The sequence below is a fragment of the Schistocerca nitens genome, chromosome 1 (genome assembly GCF_023898315.1).
Source record: "Schistocerca nitens isolate TAMUIC-IGC-003100 chromosome 1, iqSchNite1.1, whole genome shotgun sequence".
NCBI lineage: Eukaryota > Metazoa > Arthropoda > Insecta > Orthoptera > Acrididae > Schistocerca > Schistocerca nitens.
In genome coordinates, this window is record NC_064614.1 from 580,519,489 (window position 1) to 580,537,258 (window position 17,770).

Genomic DNA, 17,770 nt, shown 5'->3' on the forward strand with positions numbered 1-17,770 from the left:
CATTGATGATCAGATAATGTAGAGCTACAAAATTACAGCGATGTTGATTGATAAGTCTCACCCATTTTCCAAGTAGTCCCAGACATTTCCTATAGGATTAAGATGGGATGATTTACAGGGACAGCCGAAGTGAGACAGGGCGCCAGAGTGTTCGTCAAACTAGGAACGAATACATCCAGCTCTGTGAACAAGTATGTTGTCATCTTGAAAGCCGTGAGTGTCTACAGCATACTCATCATGAAGGTATAGAAAAACAGGACGACATTCGGTCGCCTAGAACGTGTAAATAAACACGCTGGTTCATGTATAGCATTTCCTCGGTGTTCCGGCCGAGTCGAGTGAAATTCGAGCTTTCTAAGAGAAGCACCATGTTCTTCGTCAGGGGATGATTATCTGCCGGGAGCAGAGTCTACCCCCTCTACAACGGCGTTCAAGCTTGTCATTGGTTGGACGATGTCACCTAGTGTTCTAAATTCTATAAGCCAGGTGATGTCACCTGGAGTGCAGGATACGTATGCACGAATCAGCAGTGAGGCAGTATGTTCCCTCCCCCACTTTGTCGTGATTGTGTGGCGGAATGTGGTCAGAGACCACCACCAGAGTCACCGATACCTTTCAGAACTATATTTTTGTGTTTTATTTCTTTGAAGACGATCCGATTTAAGTGCTTTTCTCCAGGCCCCGTTGAGATTGTAACGTTTATTTCTGATAAAATTGTAAATTTACTTGCGAATTTCTACCTCTTGTTTTAATATAGAATTCCAGTAAGTCGATGAGTAGTAGAGGATGTTCGTATTCTCGGTATTAATCTTATGCCCTCGGGAAAGGCTGCGCTCCACTATTTCCCACTTTCCGGAGTTTCTATTCTAGATCTGCCGTCAATGTTGAGCGCAGCGCTCGACTACGGTGCCCCGCGTAATGTTCGCCCCGTTCACGTGGCACTTGTAGACTTCAGGCGCTCACAGATCCAGGTTATCTTTTTCTGGAAGCGCCGGCCGGGGTGACCGAGCGGTTCTAGGAGCTACATTGTGGAACAGCGAGACCGTTACGGTCGCAGATTCGAATGCTGCCTCGGGCATGTATGTGTGTGACGTCCTTAGGTTAGTTAGGTTTAAGTAGTTCTAAGTTCTAGGGGACTGATGACCTCAGATGTTAAGTCCCATAGAGCTGAGAGCCATTTGAACCTTTTTTTTTCTGAAAGCAGCAAGTCACTAATTTTCCACAACGGGAGGAATGCGTTTCTATTGGGTTGGTATATAAATTCGTAGCGTTTTTCCCACAAATGGTTCAAATGGTTCTGAGCACTATGGGACTTAACATCTGAGGTCATCAGTCCCCTAGAACTTAGAACTACTTAAACCTAACTAACCTGAGGACATCACACACATCCATGCCCAAGGCAGGATTGGAACCTGCGACTGTAGCGTTTTTCCCACAATGCATACACGTAACAGAGACTTCAGTCATCAATAATTTATTCTTGTACTATGTTTACAAAAGTCTGCCAACGCTGGGGCAACATTTCAGTTACGCGATTGGAGAAATCTGCGCGATTGGAGAAATCAAGTGGTTTTGAAGCAAAGAACCCGTCGAGCCATGTTCGACACAAATTTTCATCCGGAAGTTCTTTGAAGCATGCTCGATAGCGAGCGGAAAAAGTGAAAATCTGAGGACGCAAGATTAGGTGAACAAGGTGCGTGCAGATTGACTTCCGAACCCATCTCCAGTGTAGCGTTTTTTGTCAGTGGAGCAGAACCCGAACGGGCGTTATCGTGGAGTTCCATCTCTTCTCGCAGTTTCCCTGCTCGTTGTTCTTCGACTGCGTCTGCAAGACGTCTCAAATGTTCAGTTGTTGACAGTAAATGTCAGCAGTGATGGTTACACCTCGGGGAAGCAATTTGTAGTTCACCACACCGTCGCTGTTCCACCAGATGCATAACATTATCTTTTGCGGATGCGCGCAGGTCTTTGGACGGGGAGTTGTTGCTATATTTCGGCTCAACCCTTTCTTTCTTTTGCGAATGTTAGCACAAAGACACCATTTCTCGTCACCAGTGACGACACAGAATAGGAGCGGTGGGTGTTGTTCGCGAGCCAACTCATGAGCAATCAGGATGGACATATGGCCACTCGCAGATTTTTTTTTGTTTTGTCTTGGAGCACGCGACGTGGACATATGTGGATTAATGCGTTTAAACGATCATTATCAAATCCCGAAGGTCTTCCTGAACGTGGAACGTCACTAATGAAAAACGATCGTCGTTAAAACAAGAAAACCACTTTCTTGCCGTGTTCTTTCCAATGACGTTATCCCCATAGACGGTGAACATGCTTCTGGCTGCCTCCGCTGATGTAACCCCACTACTGAAGAACAGAAGAATCAATCGGAAATGTTCCGATTTCTCCACTTGCACTCCATTTCCCAGCAGAAACAGCTTCATTCACTGTCTCCAAATGATAAAATGAGAACTACAAATAAAAATGACAATCGACAAATAAACCAAAAGCAACCGGCATACCAACATGCAAAACAAAAACGCTAAGAACTTAGGCACCAACCTCATACCATATCTACCAAATACGGGTCCGATCTTGCTACAGGAAACTGCGCTGAATCGAAGGAATGCTGTGAGTTGTCTTCTTGAGTTGGTTGGATCGGTTTGCGCCTACGCTCGTCAGCGAATGCAGCTTTAATTTGATGGGATTTGTATTGATTTTCCTGAATACACCCTTATGGGGTTCTGATTCAGATCCCAGATGATCGTCATATGAAATTGTCTATGCTCTGTATAATAAAGTGCTCAGAACAAAATGATTCTCAGCTGGATAGTGATAACCGTGCTCATTTAAATAAATACGAGGTTTTGATCTTAAATAGTGGCAACTATTTATTCACAACCGATACAAAAGAGATACGTGTTTGTACCTGTTACTGTCCTTCAAAGTAGTCACCAGCGTTGTGTAGAACCCGTTGCCAGCGATGTGGAAGGCGTAGTATACCGTTAGCAGAGCCTGTTCTGTTGATGGTGCGAATGGAGCGGTCTACTGCCTTTCGAATTTCTGGAACAGTTCTGAAGGGAATGCCACGAAGTGGTTCCTTCGTCTTCGGAATCAAATCAAAGCCACGACGACTTAAGCCCGGGGAGTATGGTGGATGGTACAGTACTTCCAATCCCATCGAGCGAACAGAGCAGCCACATCTTGCGTTGTATGCGCTCGCGCATTGTCGTGCAAAATGATGGGTGGGTTGCGCAGAAAGTGTGGCCGCTTCTTTCGCAAAGCTGGTCGCACTTGATGCTCCAAAAATAACAGTAATACTGTGCATTGTCGATCTGCCGTGGAAGAACGTAATGCGTTACGATAACACCATCACAGTCGACACGAGATTCACCATAACTTTAGACGGCTCAATTCCCACCGTCAACAGAACAGTCCGTGCTAACGGTATACTACGCATTTCACGTCGCTGGAAACGGGTTCTACACAACGCTGGTGACTACTCCGAAGGACAGTAACAGGTACAAACATGTAACTCTTTTGTATCGGTTCTGAATAAATAGTTGCCAATATTTAGGTTCAAAATGGTTCAAATGATTTTGGGCACTAAGGGACTTAACATCTGTGGTCATCAGTCCCCTAGAACTTAGAACTACTTAAACCTAACGACATCACACACATCCATGCCCAAGGCAGGATTCGAACCTGCGACCGTAGCAGTCGCGCGGTTCCGGACTGCGCGCCTAGAACCGCTAGACCACCGCGGCTGGCCCAATATTTAGGTTCCAACCCTCGTATCTATTAAGTGTCAACTTTTTGTACACAGAATGACCCAGTCATTCATCCAATTTCCGTTTCTACTTCCATAGTAAACCTGATCTTCGGATGTATGGAATTCATGTTGTCCAAGAACTGTTGCACTGCATACATTCCGTGAGACCAGATTAAAAACGTGTAGAATAAGAAAATCATAAACGCCTCAATGAAGGGGGCAGTCAGTCATCTCCTGACGAATAATATTGTGGTCATCGTCCAAAGCTTGAGTTTTACCTCAGTCGTGATGCGGTATGGCCGGCCGAAGTGGCCATGCGGTTAAAGGCGCTGCAGTCTGGAACCGCAAGACCGCTACGGTCGCAGGTTCGAATCCTGCCTCGGGCATGGATGTTTGTGATGTCCTTAGGTTAGTTAGGTTTAACTAGTTCTAAGTTCTAGGGGACTAATGACCTCAGCAGTTGAGTCCCATAGTGCTCAGAGCCATTTGAACCATTTGATGCGGTATGGCTATCGACAAAATTTTATATAAGGCTGCTGTCACAAAAAGCTTCGATGTCATCCGGATTCGTCTTCATGGTAACCTCAGTCAGTGAACCCAAGTCATGGTGCGAAAAACATTACTGTGTAAACCCACCTCCTCCCTTGAACTACAACTCCACACGCCGCTCGTTAAATACCTCATTTGGCCATATGAACCCTCGACGCTTTATGTCATTTCAAAAAAGTCACAATCGTGAATCGCCGGTCGACCCTGCAAGCCTCCGGTCGGCTTATTTCCAAATCCTTTGTCCTTTGCCTCAGCAAATATTTGAAGCTTTATGTTCAACTGTGAACATTGGCATTATGTGAGGCATTCGACTCCACTGCATGCAGCTCGCTCCGCTATGTTAGCTTAGAAACTGAGATGGACCAGTATGCGCTGACAGCAGCTGTCAGATTTAAGATCAGCTGCCTCTGAGAAGACGTGTCACTCTCCGCCGACCCCTGTCAGTTAGGATCTCTTTAGGAGCAGTGTTTTAGGAAGAGTCGCATGGCCACCTGGTACCAGTTCCACACCATCCACAGCGCATCAAAGCAATCAGTGCGCCCTTTTAAGGGAGTGGTTAATATTTGTCCCATGAGCTCATTAGTGTTAAGCGACGAGGCACGTTCAGTAACTAATGCATCACATTTTTTTCCTCGGCCAGTTTCGGATGAAAAACTGCAGAATTTGTTGTGGGACACGGTGGAATATTCCCGCTTCTGGTCTTATAGTTTTCTGAAGTCCCGATAGGTTGCGGCGCAACTCGTAGCTTTCAAAATGGCGTCTGTATCGGAGGTGCGTTGAAAGCTGCCACTGAGTTCCTTTTTGGCGGAAAAACCAGAGCCTCGAATGTATTCATAGGCGCTTCCAGAATGTCTACGGATACCTAACAGTGAACAAAAGCACGGTGAGTCGTTGAGCGAGGCGTCTGCCATCATCGCAACAATGTCACGCAAACCTTTCCGATCTCCCGGTTGCCGGACGGCCACACACAGCTGTGTATCCTGTAAAGTCGGAGGTGATCTGCAAACGACAATCAAACACCTCGCTGCCCAACTGGAAGTCTCTGTTGGTAGTGCTGACACTCTCGTCCACCAGTTGGGGTACTCAAAGGTTTATACCCACTGTGTTCCTCGCCGTCTAACAGAAGACCATAAACACCAACGGAGGACCATCTGTTCGGAATTGCTTGCTCGTTACAAGGTTGATAGTGACCATTTTTTATCGAAGGCCGTTACAGGCGATGAATCGTGGGTTCATCACTTCGAAGCGGGAAGAAGACGAGAATCAATGGAGTGGCGTCACACCACCTCTCCTCCGAAGAAAAAGTTCAAAGCTGTACCCTCAGACGATAATGTCACGGCGACGGTCTTCTGGGACTCAGAAGGGTCCTGTTTGATGTCTCAGTTCCCCCCCCCCCCCCCCCCTGTTCATGTTACAACGGTCAACTCTGAATTATACTGTCCTGCCCTCAGGTAACTCAAGAAACATTTTTAGCGAGTTCGTAGACACAAAATTTCAAACGGACTTCTCTTTCTCCATTACAACGCAAGGGCTCACACAAGACTGCACATCCGAGAGGAGTTCACAAAACTTCACTGGACTCCTCTTCCTCATCCACCTTACAGCCCGGATGTCTCACCTTCTGACTTTCATCTGCTTGGCCCGATGAAGGATGCACTCCACAGGAAGCAGTACGTGGATGACGGAGACGTTACTGATGCAGCAAGAAGCTGGCTCGGACGTCGACCAGTGGAGTGGCAACCATGCGGGAATACAGGCCCTCCCAGTAAGGTGGCCTATGGCCGTAGCACTTAATGACTAATACTTGTCCCGTGAGCTTATTGATGTTAAGTTACATACTTTCAGCATTCACGAGTTACTTCATTCATTGTGTATCTTCTTCCACTGCTGATCAGCATCTTGTTGTTATAACTGCCACAGCACATATAAATGGGCAATGGCATCCTATTACTCGGTTGGCTATAAGCTTAACAGTTACTAGAGGCACAATAACTTACTCTAGCTTTTTCACCCAGCATAAGTGGCCGAGTGAAACACAGTCTTACATGTTTTTTGCTGCAACGGAGAAGGTATTCGACTCAGGACATAAATTATTGTTCAAACTGTAATTTACCTTCCACTCTCTACAGCGTTACAAGTTAAGATTTCCTAGACACCTAGTGTACAAAGATATGTTCCACATCAAGTCAGAATACACGTAAATCAGAAGCTGTTGATAAAACACGAACGATAATTTGTGGATCATCTAAATACAGGTAGGTAATCACGGACCATAAATTAACGCTCGATATTTTCAAAATTAAATATATTGCAACAATTAAAATTTAAAAAGTGCTACATGAATAACCGAATATGAATAACCTGCATAAAGAAAAAATACTGCTGGTCTCCTAAAAAAGGTTGACGCTTAGAGAAAAAATAGAAAAACGACCCTCTGGTGTCGCAAACGCTGCAGGTTTCGCCTGGTGGTGCGCAAGCTAAGACACTGGCTGGAAGGCCGGAATCCATACCTCCGTCAGACCGGCCCGATTTATGTTTTCCGGAGTTGCTGTAAATCACGCTAGTAAAATGTCGGTCTGTTTCCTTTAATATGGCCACCGGAGATTCATTCTCGGTCACTGAAGAAACAATGCTAGTTGTTGAACCTCCGAAAACATCGACACCAAAACCATGGAAAACTTTAAAAATACGTAATCGAATGGTTGAAAAGAATTCTTTTTTATGTACACCAGTAGGAAATTTCATAAGAGCTACTTCGATTGGAATAACATGTTTCTCCACGTTTATTGAAGAGTCTAATGGAGAAGTAATCTGTTCAAGAGCTTCTTTTTTTAAAAAAAAATTAAAGTAATATTAGTTCTCCTGTACATTACTTACTAGTTAAAGTTGAAAGCACTGATTGAACAGAATAGAAATTACAATTGATACCATAACTTACCAGAGTCATTTCTTAGCTGTTGCTTTATGAAATCTTATGGGACTTAACTGCTAAGGTCCTCAGTCCTTAAGCTTACACACTACTTAACCTAAATTATCCTAAGGTCAAACACACACACACACACATGCCCGAGGGAGGACTCGAACCTCCGCCGGAACCCGCCGCACAGTCCATGACTGCATTTGCTTTATGAAAAAAATCTGCTATGGAAAATATTGTCATACTTGTCTCCTGAATGATTTCCATATGAAGGACACATTCAAGCTGGTGCTTCTGAGTGAAGATACTGTATGTAGAATTTAAAACAGTACAACTAGCAACTCTAATATGGTAGCGCGTCACGACGTTACAACGGCCTAAGGCGGAAATTGTGTGATAGCACGGAAAATAAAATAAAAATTGACGTTTCAAGTGGCATGACATTATCCAAAATATTCATATGAACGGTACACTGAGTTAGAAACAAATCATCGAAGATAATTCAACATAAGTTTCACACAATCATCTCTAATAATTGTTAACATGTTTATAATTAATTCAGCTTGGCGATAAAATATGCTTTTACAATCTGCATTTATAGTTGTTTCCTAAAGTATGTTTAGTAATTTTTGGCCTTTTCATTTGCTTTTCAAAGATACAGTACACTGTCGTGACGATCAAACTTGAATAGTCTTCATTACTGAAGTTAGTCCATGGACTTCAGATAACACATACACGCCTATATCGGATGTTCATCAGTGTGTACCTCTACATACAGGGTGACAATTATTGAACTATATGAAAAAACGTAAACTGGTTACAAACACAGTGTGCACTCACTTTGTTGAACATGTAAACGTCACTACACATATTCGGATATACACACATCAAAAAAAGTTTTGCGTCACCTCAGCTCCGGAGTTCCGGAACCTGTACAGAAAATTGGAATAGAGATCAACATAAACACCATTTCTGCCCTTTTTATTGCTCATGAAAACCACACATTGCATGTTGTACCACCATACAGCGAAACCTTCAGATGTGGTGGTCCAGATTGCTGTACACACCGGTGCCTCTAATAGCCAGTAGCACGTCCTCTTACACTGATGCATGCCTGTATTTGCCGTGGCATACTATCCACAAGTTCTTCAAGGCACTGTTAGTCCAGATTATCCAACTCCTCAATGGCGCTTCGGCGTAGATCCCTCAGAGTGGTTGATGGGTCACGTCGTCCATAAACAGCCCTTTTCAAACTGTCCCAGGCAAGGGTTCATGCCCGGAGAACATGCTGGCCACTCCAGTCGAGCGATAACGTTATTTGAAGGAAGTCATTCATAAGATGTGCACGAGGGGGCTCGAAATGTCGTCCATGAAGACGAATGCTTCTCCAATATGCTGCCGATATGATTGCACTATCAGTCGGAGGATGGTATTCACATATCGTACAGCCATTACGGCGCCTTCCATGACGACCAGCGGCGTACGACGGTCTCACATAATGCCACCCCAAAACAGCAGAAAACCTCCATCTTGCTACACTCGCTAGACAGTGTGTCTAAGGCGTTCAGCCTGACCGGGTTGCCGCCAAAAACCTCTCCGACGATTGTCTGCTTGAAGGCATATGCGACACTCATCGGTGAAGAGAACGTGATTCCAATCCTGAGCGGTCCATTAGGCACATTGTTGGGCCCATCTGTACCGCGCTTCATGGCGTCGTAGTTGTAAAGATGGACCTCGCCATGGACGTCGGGAGTGAAGCTGCGCATCATGCAGCCTATTGCACACAGTTTGAGTCGTAACATGACATCCGGTGGCTGCACGAAATGCATTATTCAACATGGTGACGTTGCTGTCAGGGTTCCTTTGAGCCATAATAGGTAGGTAGCGGTCATCCACTGCAGTAGTAGCCCTTGGGCGGCCTGAGCGAGGCATGTCATCGACGGTTCCTGTCTCTATGTATCTCCACCATGTCCGAACAACATCGCTTTGGTTCACTACGAGACGCCTGGACACTTCCCTTATTGAGAGCCCTTCCTGGCATAAAATAAGAATGTGGACGCGATCGAACCGCAGTATTGACCGTCTAGGCATGGTTGAATGTACATCCTTCCTAGTGGAGTGACTGGAAATGATCGGTTGTGGGACCCCCTCCGTCTAATACGTGTTGCTCATGCATGGTTGTTTACGTCTTTGGGCGGGTTTAGTGACATCTCTGAACAGTCAAAGGAACTGTATCTGTGATATAATATCCACAGTCAAGGTTTACCTTCAGGAGCTCTGGGAACCGGGCTGATGCAAAACATTTTTTGATGTGTTTACTTTGAGTTTATGGCACTCGCGTCCACAGTTCGTCAACGCAGTTTTGGAAACAAATATAAATGGATTTGATTTGTATGCTGAAAGGAAGACGTTGTGACAATCCTGAGAGAGGACCTACCAGTTATGAATCCTGAGAGTGGCAAATATTGATCCTTAGCTACACATCCCACGATTTCAGCGCCGTACATGACTAACTTCTGTCCTTTCTTTCGTCCTCGTACAAGACAAAAGTGACACCACACTGTATAGCGTGTTTACAAAAAACTTTTCTTCTCGTTTTAACTGGGCGACGGCCTTGCCGCAGTGGATGCACCGGTTCCCGTGAGATCACCGAACTTAAGCGCTGTTGGGCGTGGTCGGCACTTGAATGGGTGACCATCCAGGTCGCCATGCGCTGTTGCCATTTTGCGGGGTGCACTCAGCCTCGTGATGCCAGTTGAGAAGCTACTCGACCGAATAGTAGCGGTTTCGGTCAAAAATACCATCTTACGACCGGAAGAGCGGTGTGCTGCCCCACGCCCCTCTTATCCGCATCCTCCACCGAGGATGACACGGCAGTCGGATGGTCCCGGTAGGCCACTCGTGGCCTGAAGACGGAGTGAGTTCTCGTTTTGACTAGTGCGATATCTTGTAGGAATACGTGAAACTACTTTTAAACATTTTGTACACGCATCCATCGCAGTCACGTGCACTCAACAGGTAAAATTAAAAAACGATTCTTACAAGCCGTGATGGAAAGTGGCGTTGTGTATGTAGTAAGAGAAAGCTCTCAAATTAGACGGCAGTGGTCTGTGAGCCGACGCTGCCATTCTATTACTTTTTTTTAATTTTTAATAATGGAAATTATTTAACTTAGCAAACTCTTCAAACTAGCGGTGAGTCGTGATGAATGGCGATGTGTTTGCTTGTGCTGCAGGTGGCGTGGATCCACATGGACCGGCAGATGATCCTGACGATCCACCGGCACGTGATCGCGCGCGTGCCGCGCTTCAGCGTGTCGCACGACAACCAGAAGACGTGGCTGTTGCACGTGAGCGACGCGCAGCAGGAGGACCGCGGCTCCTACATGTGCCAGGTCAACACCAACCCCATGATCAGCCAGGTCGGCTTCCTCGAGGTCGTAGGTAAGCAGCGGCAGCCCAAGAGGGCCCTCATACTCATGCGCGCGCCTTGCAAGCTAGGCGCATTTCTTGTGTGGGCTCGCTATCGTCAGAGTATTTTAAACAATGACCACCCTTTGCAGCGTGCAGCAGTTAGACGAGGTGCAGGAGAATCAAGTAGGCGCTGACTGGACTCCTGCATGTCTAAGGTCACATTTCCTACGGTACATCGCATAGCAGCAACAAGACGAGTCAGATAGCCAGCGTGGTTGTTCCATAGCTGTCCAGAGAGACTTAAGCCTACTGAATTTGAAGTGCAATCAAACTAAAGTCTTGATCGCGCTCTCCCAGCTATTTGTGGACACTTTTAACACTATGGAAATGCCGCTATTGCGAAATACCTCCAGGGTAAACATTATCCACAGGAGAATGAGCTCTCTTGCGGCGGCGCGGTTCTTTCCGTCCCTTTTACGACGAACCTGCACCTACCTGTGAACATTGTCTCAGCAGATCATCAGTAGGAAAGCCGAGCGAAACCTACTGTACTTCGACGTGAACCAGGCTGCAATTAAAGTCACTAATCTACGTTTCGGGAGAAAGTTTTCACACGAAATGAAAGGTTGGAAATTTTGTCCTCAACTAATACATTCTGAATCTTAGGTGAACGAGTATCACTGCCAAGCCCTTGCTAGTATTAACACAGTCACTCACAATCCCTTTCACTCACGTTAGCACGTTTATGGTGTTACATTTCCCGTAAACGTAATAGCTACAAAAATACGCATTGTTTTTGGATGAGAATGCTCGCCAAATATTAAGTCTGTCGGTACCAAATGCAGTCACAGGTTTTAGCCACCGACCTGTTCAATACGCCACGCGGAATATATGTCTTTTCTCGTCAAAAAATTCACTCAAAAATTCCGAAATTTCTACACGCCCATCGGAATAATTATACCGTCACTTTACCACACTTTTGAAGTATGAAGCATTGCTAGATCGGGTAACTTATCATTTCCATCGGAACTACTACTACACACGTCCGAACTGTTTCATGGCTAGGCTTCTACTCCTCTCTATAATACTCTAAGTCTTCTCTACCAGCAGAGAAAGGCGCGCGAAGAATATTGCTTTACCATTGGTCAGTTTACTCAACAGCCAATAGCAAAACAACACTACCGCGTCAATCCGCGCTTTTCATCAATAACCAATCGCAAAATAGTAAACCTAACGACTGCACTTTTTACCGACGTAATTATCTAATATGCTGAAGTTTTGCGCATGCATAAAGTTATTTACTATTGTTATTTATACCTGAATTAACTTTCCCTTTACCATAAACTTACTTTACAAATCTATTCTACAAAAATCCCCGTTGTCCATATCCATACTTCTTCGAAATGTTCCCACACTAAATCCTACTACATCACTCATTAAACAATTATCTTCATACTAACCTTAAACCACACTAATGCATCACTCATACTGCTAAAACATGTTTATAACATTTTACATACACAAAAGACATAATACCACTTTATAAAAATAGTAGAACAGTTTATGAAAAACATTCTATTACTCTAGTGCACTCTAGTGGGCACAATCGAAACTAAATCAGTCCCCTATCCAATATTGTCCTCTATCGGCTGATACATAAACTACGTGCGCGTCCAGTCTCGCGTCACCATCTGTCACTATCCATCTCTGAGACACATCTCCCACGTAACCGCCTCCAAGGCAGGATCGGTATACAGCGCTACGCCTAACTCTGAAGATGGACTCATAAACGTAAAAGAACTGCAGTGAGGTTAATTAACTCTCCATGTCACAAAATTGCTTTAAAATGACATATGAACCAACATTCAGTTTTTGCTAATAGTAGTTACCAAGTTCAGTCATACACTGGCAGTCTTCAGATCCCACGCGTCATAGGCGATAAATGGTGAACAAACTGTACACGGCAAGCGTTATATGAAGATATCAAACTGAATACCAAAAATCGCTAATAATTGTTAACATGCTCCGTGATTGTATCTAAAACAAATAAACAAAAGTTTATCATACGTCAGCCGCTTTTCTCCATAGAAAGAACGTTTGCCTTTCAAGATACGTAAACTGTCTATTGTGCGAGGTTGTAGCGGAGAGCCGATTCTCAATCTCGTTGACCACACTTAGTTCACAGAAACTCCAGTCACGGTCCAAAGCGATATTAAAACAGTTCATTGTAAGCTTCATATAACTTAATTACTCTAAAATTCATTTCTAATTGGTAAACATACAGCTACTTAGAGATAGTGTGTTGGTAACATGTTAACAAATTCTGTTAGCTGATTGTAAAATCCAAAGTAGCGGAAAACTAAAGACTGCTCTAATACACAGCACCAGGAAATTTCTAAGTCGGTACTGCTTTACTGCCTAGGCAACGTGGTATGTACTTATCAAAACCTCTTACTCGAAAGACGCTAACGCTATGTACGCTTCTCCTTATACGGGGTCGTTAAAAACAGTCTGAGAAGCTTGTAAGCGTATTGTAGAGTAGGTGGCCTGAGAAATAACTGTGAAGAAACAAATTCGAGACGTTTCACCGTTTCCAAATTAATTAGCACTGAGCTTAGGCAACCAGGCCGTTGTGTGTGAAAATTCAAGTAATCCCCCCACCCCCAGATACTATTGGTGTCAGTTGTTCTCATAGTGTAGGTGATAGCACATGGGACTGCTCAGACTTTGACGCGGGTTCACTCCTTTCTATCGCCCCATGCCCAGTTTCTGGGTCGCTGTCTTGTTTAGGAAACCAAACGAAGAACACGTTTGGCGACACCGTCTCTGGCGCGCCGCTTCAATTTGCTCCCGGAACGGCCTGATTGGCAAACTTTTATGCAAATTAACACGGAAACGGCTTACAAGCTTTTCAGAGTGTTTCTGATCACCCCGTATAGAAAAAATGGCTATCCACTTTACACATGATCGATAACCACCAACACTCTCAGTACAAATATATTTCTTAAAATAAAGCTCAAATGGCTCTGAGCACTATGGGACTCAACTGCTGAGGTCATAAGTCCCCTAGAACTTAGAACTACTTAAACCTAACTAACCTAAGGACATCACACACATCCATGCCCGATACAGGATTCGAACCTGCGACCGTAGCGGTCACGCGGTTCCAGACTGTAGCGCCTAGAACCGCTTGGTCACTCCGGCAGGCTAAAATAAAGCTCATAAGACGCGTAGTTTCGACTTCAGACGTGCGCTGTAAAAATGTGCGATTGATACACTTGTGTGATTTTACATTCGCATTTACAAAAAATTATTGATGAATAAAGAAATTCTAGTATTAAATTATTAACAATAATTAATAGCGGACTCTTAATGTGTGGACATGATTTCGTGTTACCTTCTCAGCCACTGTAATTGAGCATAATCAGATCAACAGTTTCTCATTATGTTTTTCCGAACCTACCTTTTTTTATAAATTAATACTAAAACATATATTTTTGCTAAATGTGTTACATGTTCATAGCGTATGTGTAAATCAATCACACGATGTCTTTTTATGTTCTAATAACTGTGGATGATCACAGTTACTCTTTATAATTAATTATTGCCAGCTTTAGTCCCTTTTGCTTAACAATTTAGGATTAGAGAAGTTACGGGCAAATCATCCTACACATCTATGGAAGCCTTTCGTTAGACACTATGTTAACCGCTATCATTTCTAATTAATGTGATTAATTAGATGCAAAGTAGTTTATTAATTAGGAGGTATAGAAACTAAATATACTCATTAATATTTTCTCTGTTTCATTTCCTTACATTTGACAGCTCTGATTACGTTGTAATTTTGATGATTTATACGCCTTCTTCGATTTGTCGCTCGAATGGTGACTTCTCCCCTTTGTGCTAGGGTAGTAGGCAGTCCTACATCACGTCCTCATTGGTTATAACCCTGCTATAAACACTTTATGTGGCGCGACACTGCGTCATTTCCACTTCTTGGTAGTCAGCAGCTCAGCCGTGGCCAAAATCCTGCCAGCAGACTGCTGGCTTCGGGATAAAAAAAATTACGATGTCTTACCAGGCGGTAGACTTCCTAATCTGCCCTTGAATTACGAGCGCTCTCCCATTTCTAGAGTGTTCTAGAGTTACTTTACTTCACTGCTTACCTGGCCAATATTCAATGTCTGTTACCTTCTACTAGCTTCCATTTCTTCACTGCACATACACCACTTACTGTTGCACTTGACATCTAAAACTGGTATCAAGTCTCATGAATGAAATAATTAATTGGTCAGTACCATCAGTGACGCATCTTTTACCTGAATTTCTCTCCTCATACATCCCCTTCGACCGCTGAAACTAGTCAACACTTCATCTGCAATAAGGTCATTGCCCTCTTAAGTAACTTACATTTTCGGGAGACGAATGGACATTAACTGGAAGACGGAAACTGGCGTTTTAATGAGTTTATGCAAACAAGGAAAAGTTTCCAGCAGAGTACGATGTATTTGTCACATGAAAACTTCAGGGCAACAGATTCATGACATAAGAAGCTGTCACAATGAAGTGTACGAAGAATATCAACACAGTCAAAAATCTGGGTGTTGTCTACATAAGGAGCGGCACAAACTTTTCTCAAGAGTTACAATACTTCGTGATACTCAGCTTTTACTCTCTAATTCCTTAAAATTCTCATCTTTCCGATGATTTACTTTCATGTATCTTATTTAGAATAAATACTTTATTCTAAATAGCTGTTGAATTCCTGCTCCTATACAGATGAATACTTCTATCCGTTAAATACGTCCATTATTTTGACCACTTTGATCTTTTATTTTTCTCTCGAACATCTATTTCTCCAAAAGTCTATTTCAGTTCCTTAAACCTAACTAACCTAAGGACATCACACACATCCATGCTCGAGGCAGGATTCGAACCTGCGACCGTAGCGGTCGCGTGGTTCCAGACTGTAGCGCCTAGAACCGCTCGGCCACTCCGGCTGGCACACCACCAGATGCCTTTCCCACATCTAGTGCCCAGTTTGTGTCATCTCTGTTCCTTCTGTTTTCATTCCTCGTTTCTTTTACTTGAATTTACTCTGATGTTCCTTAAGATATCGATCTTCTTCAATCCATGTGAACTATGTTCTTTTTTATTTTAATTTAAAGTAATTTATGATGGAGACTCTGGAGCCCTCACGTGCTGGATTCTACTATATTATTATTATTGCTATTGGTAATTCCCCCTTAAGAAGAGCGGCAAAGCACAATAAATATTTTGTCTTTCTTCTTTCTTCCCAAAAACCTCTCATATATTCCCCCCGTTTCTTCTTTCTCTCTTCTGCCCAGTTCTTTCCCATTTTTTGCTCTCTGAACGTTTTCGGCCGCGCGGAGTGGCCGTGCGGGTTGAAGCGTCATGTCAGGGACTGGTATGTTGTCCTTAGCATAAGTTAGTTTAAGTAGTGTGTAAGTGAAGGGACCGATGGCCTAAGCAGTTTGGTCCCTTAGGAATTCACTCACACAAATTTTTTAACGTTTGTCCCAGTTTCTGTTTCTTGCTTTTTCTGTATTTTTCTGTCTCTTGTATTTTCTGTGGACATATAGCTTCTTGAGATCGCCCATCGTTTTCTTTACCCAGTTGGTTTTCAGTGGATTAGTCGCCACTGTACCAAGTGACTTCATGGTCAGTCTGTAGTCGGTCATCCTATGTATGTGTCCGTAAAACTTTGCTCTTTTGTTTCTTGATATTGTTTTCAATCCTCTCTTCCTGTTCGTGTAGTTCTTTTATCAATCTCTTTATACATATCCCCTATTTCAGAACTGTCCCGTAAGTCTTCCTCAATATTTTCGTCTAGTTTTTCTATCTCCCCGATTTTTGTTCTTTCCTTGTCTCCTACTACATACGTGTTTCATTCTAATTTTATACTCTCAAGTCACTTTTTGATAGTTGTAAAGGCTTCATAAAGAACCAAGATAAAATTATCTCTGAACAGAATGCTTCCGCAGATATTGCACACTGCGTGCAATCACGAACGTAAGAGACAACTGAGGCGTTCTTCCACAGTGCCACCTACCATCGTTGACGAAGAGTCGACGCTGTCGACGGTGGCGGTCCGCGAGCACCAGAACCTGACGCTCACCTGCAGGGCGGAGGGCTTCCCCTCGCCCAAGATCATGTGGCGCCGCGAAGACGGCCTGCCCATCACCATAGACCGCCGCAAGAAGGGTGAGTTCTGGCTCTCGCTGCCGGCTTCCACAGCCTCCCTGTGCCAAAGATCTCGTACCACCGATGGCTGGGCCTGCGGATCAAAGTTTCGGCAAGTAGTAACACTTACCTCTGATGCAGACAGATTCCACAATTTCATCATTATGCCACGCTGCAAGGACGGAAAGCCGATCAGCATACTATCTGCTAGCTCTAAGAAGAGTCACGGCTCGGTGGTAGATCAGAGTAATCAGATCAATAGGTATCGAACGATGACGACGAGTATTGACTGCTTCGATACAGCTGCCAATTTTAGCTAGCAGTTGGCAATAGTTTAATGATCTTGCGTGTCAGTAAAGGCGACAACTTCAGACTCAGTTACACACATTCAGCAACCGTTGACTCTGCTTTACACTTTTTCTTTCGTAGGTGGAGAGACAGTAAACACAGTTTTGTCCGCTAGTTGCGTTTACAGCAGTCAGCACAAATCAGTTTGTGGCAGTCGTTGTCATTCTGTATCTATGAATTCATCTATACCCATTGGAAGCCGTCGCTTGCTTTAATCATAAATATACTGTATGTCTGAGTGATGTCAAATGTTATTATTTTTACATAAAGAAAAGTACCATCTTCTCTATAACCTTCAAATCGTGAGCTGCACCCTTAATTTTATGCAAATGAATTAGTGATTTACTCATGACACTTTTGTTGCCTATGTTTCTGGTCACTTTCAGAACTCAAATTAATAATCAAATTAACTAATGTAATAAGACTGAACTTTAAATTTCTGGTGTACTCATGGACCACCACAATAAAATAAAGACAATGAATAGCTGAAGGAGTGTGAATGAAACAGTGGCCCAGTTAAGTTTATAAAATACTGCCAAGTTTTATTAAGCCTTTTGTAACTATAACTAG

General features: G+C 43.7%; 1 protein-coding gene and 1 pseudogene across 1 annotated transcript in view; both read left to right on the top strand.

Moving 5' to 3' along the window:
- LOC126236442 (lachesin-like) overlaps positions 1–17,770 on the top strand; it is a 464,103-nt gene that overhangs the window by 197,062 nt on the left and 249,271 nt on the right. Inside the window, exons 2-3 of the mRNA XM_049945760.1 lie at positions 10,471–10,678; positions 16,712–16,873. Of these exons, the coding sequence (XP_049801717.1) occupies positions 10,471–10,678; positions 16,712–16,873 (370 nt within the window). The remainder of the gene's footprint in view (positions 1–10,470; positions 10,679–16,711; positions 16,874–17,770) is intronic.
- LOC126208111 (5S ribosomal RNA) lies at positions 9,840–9,957 on the top strand (annotated as a pseudogene).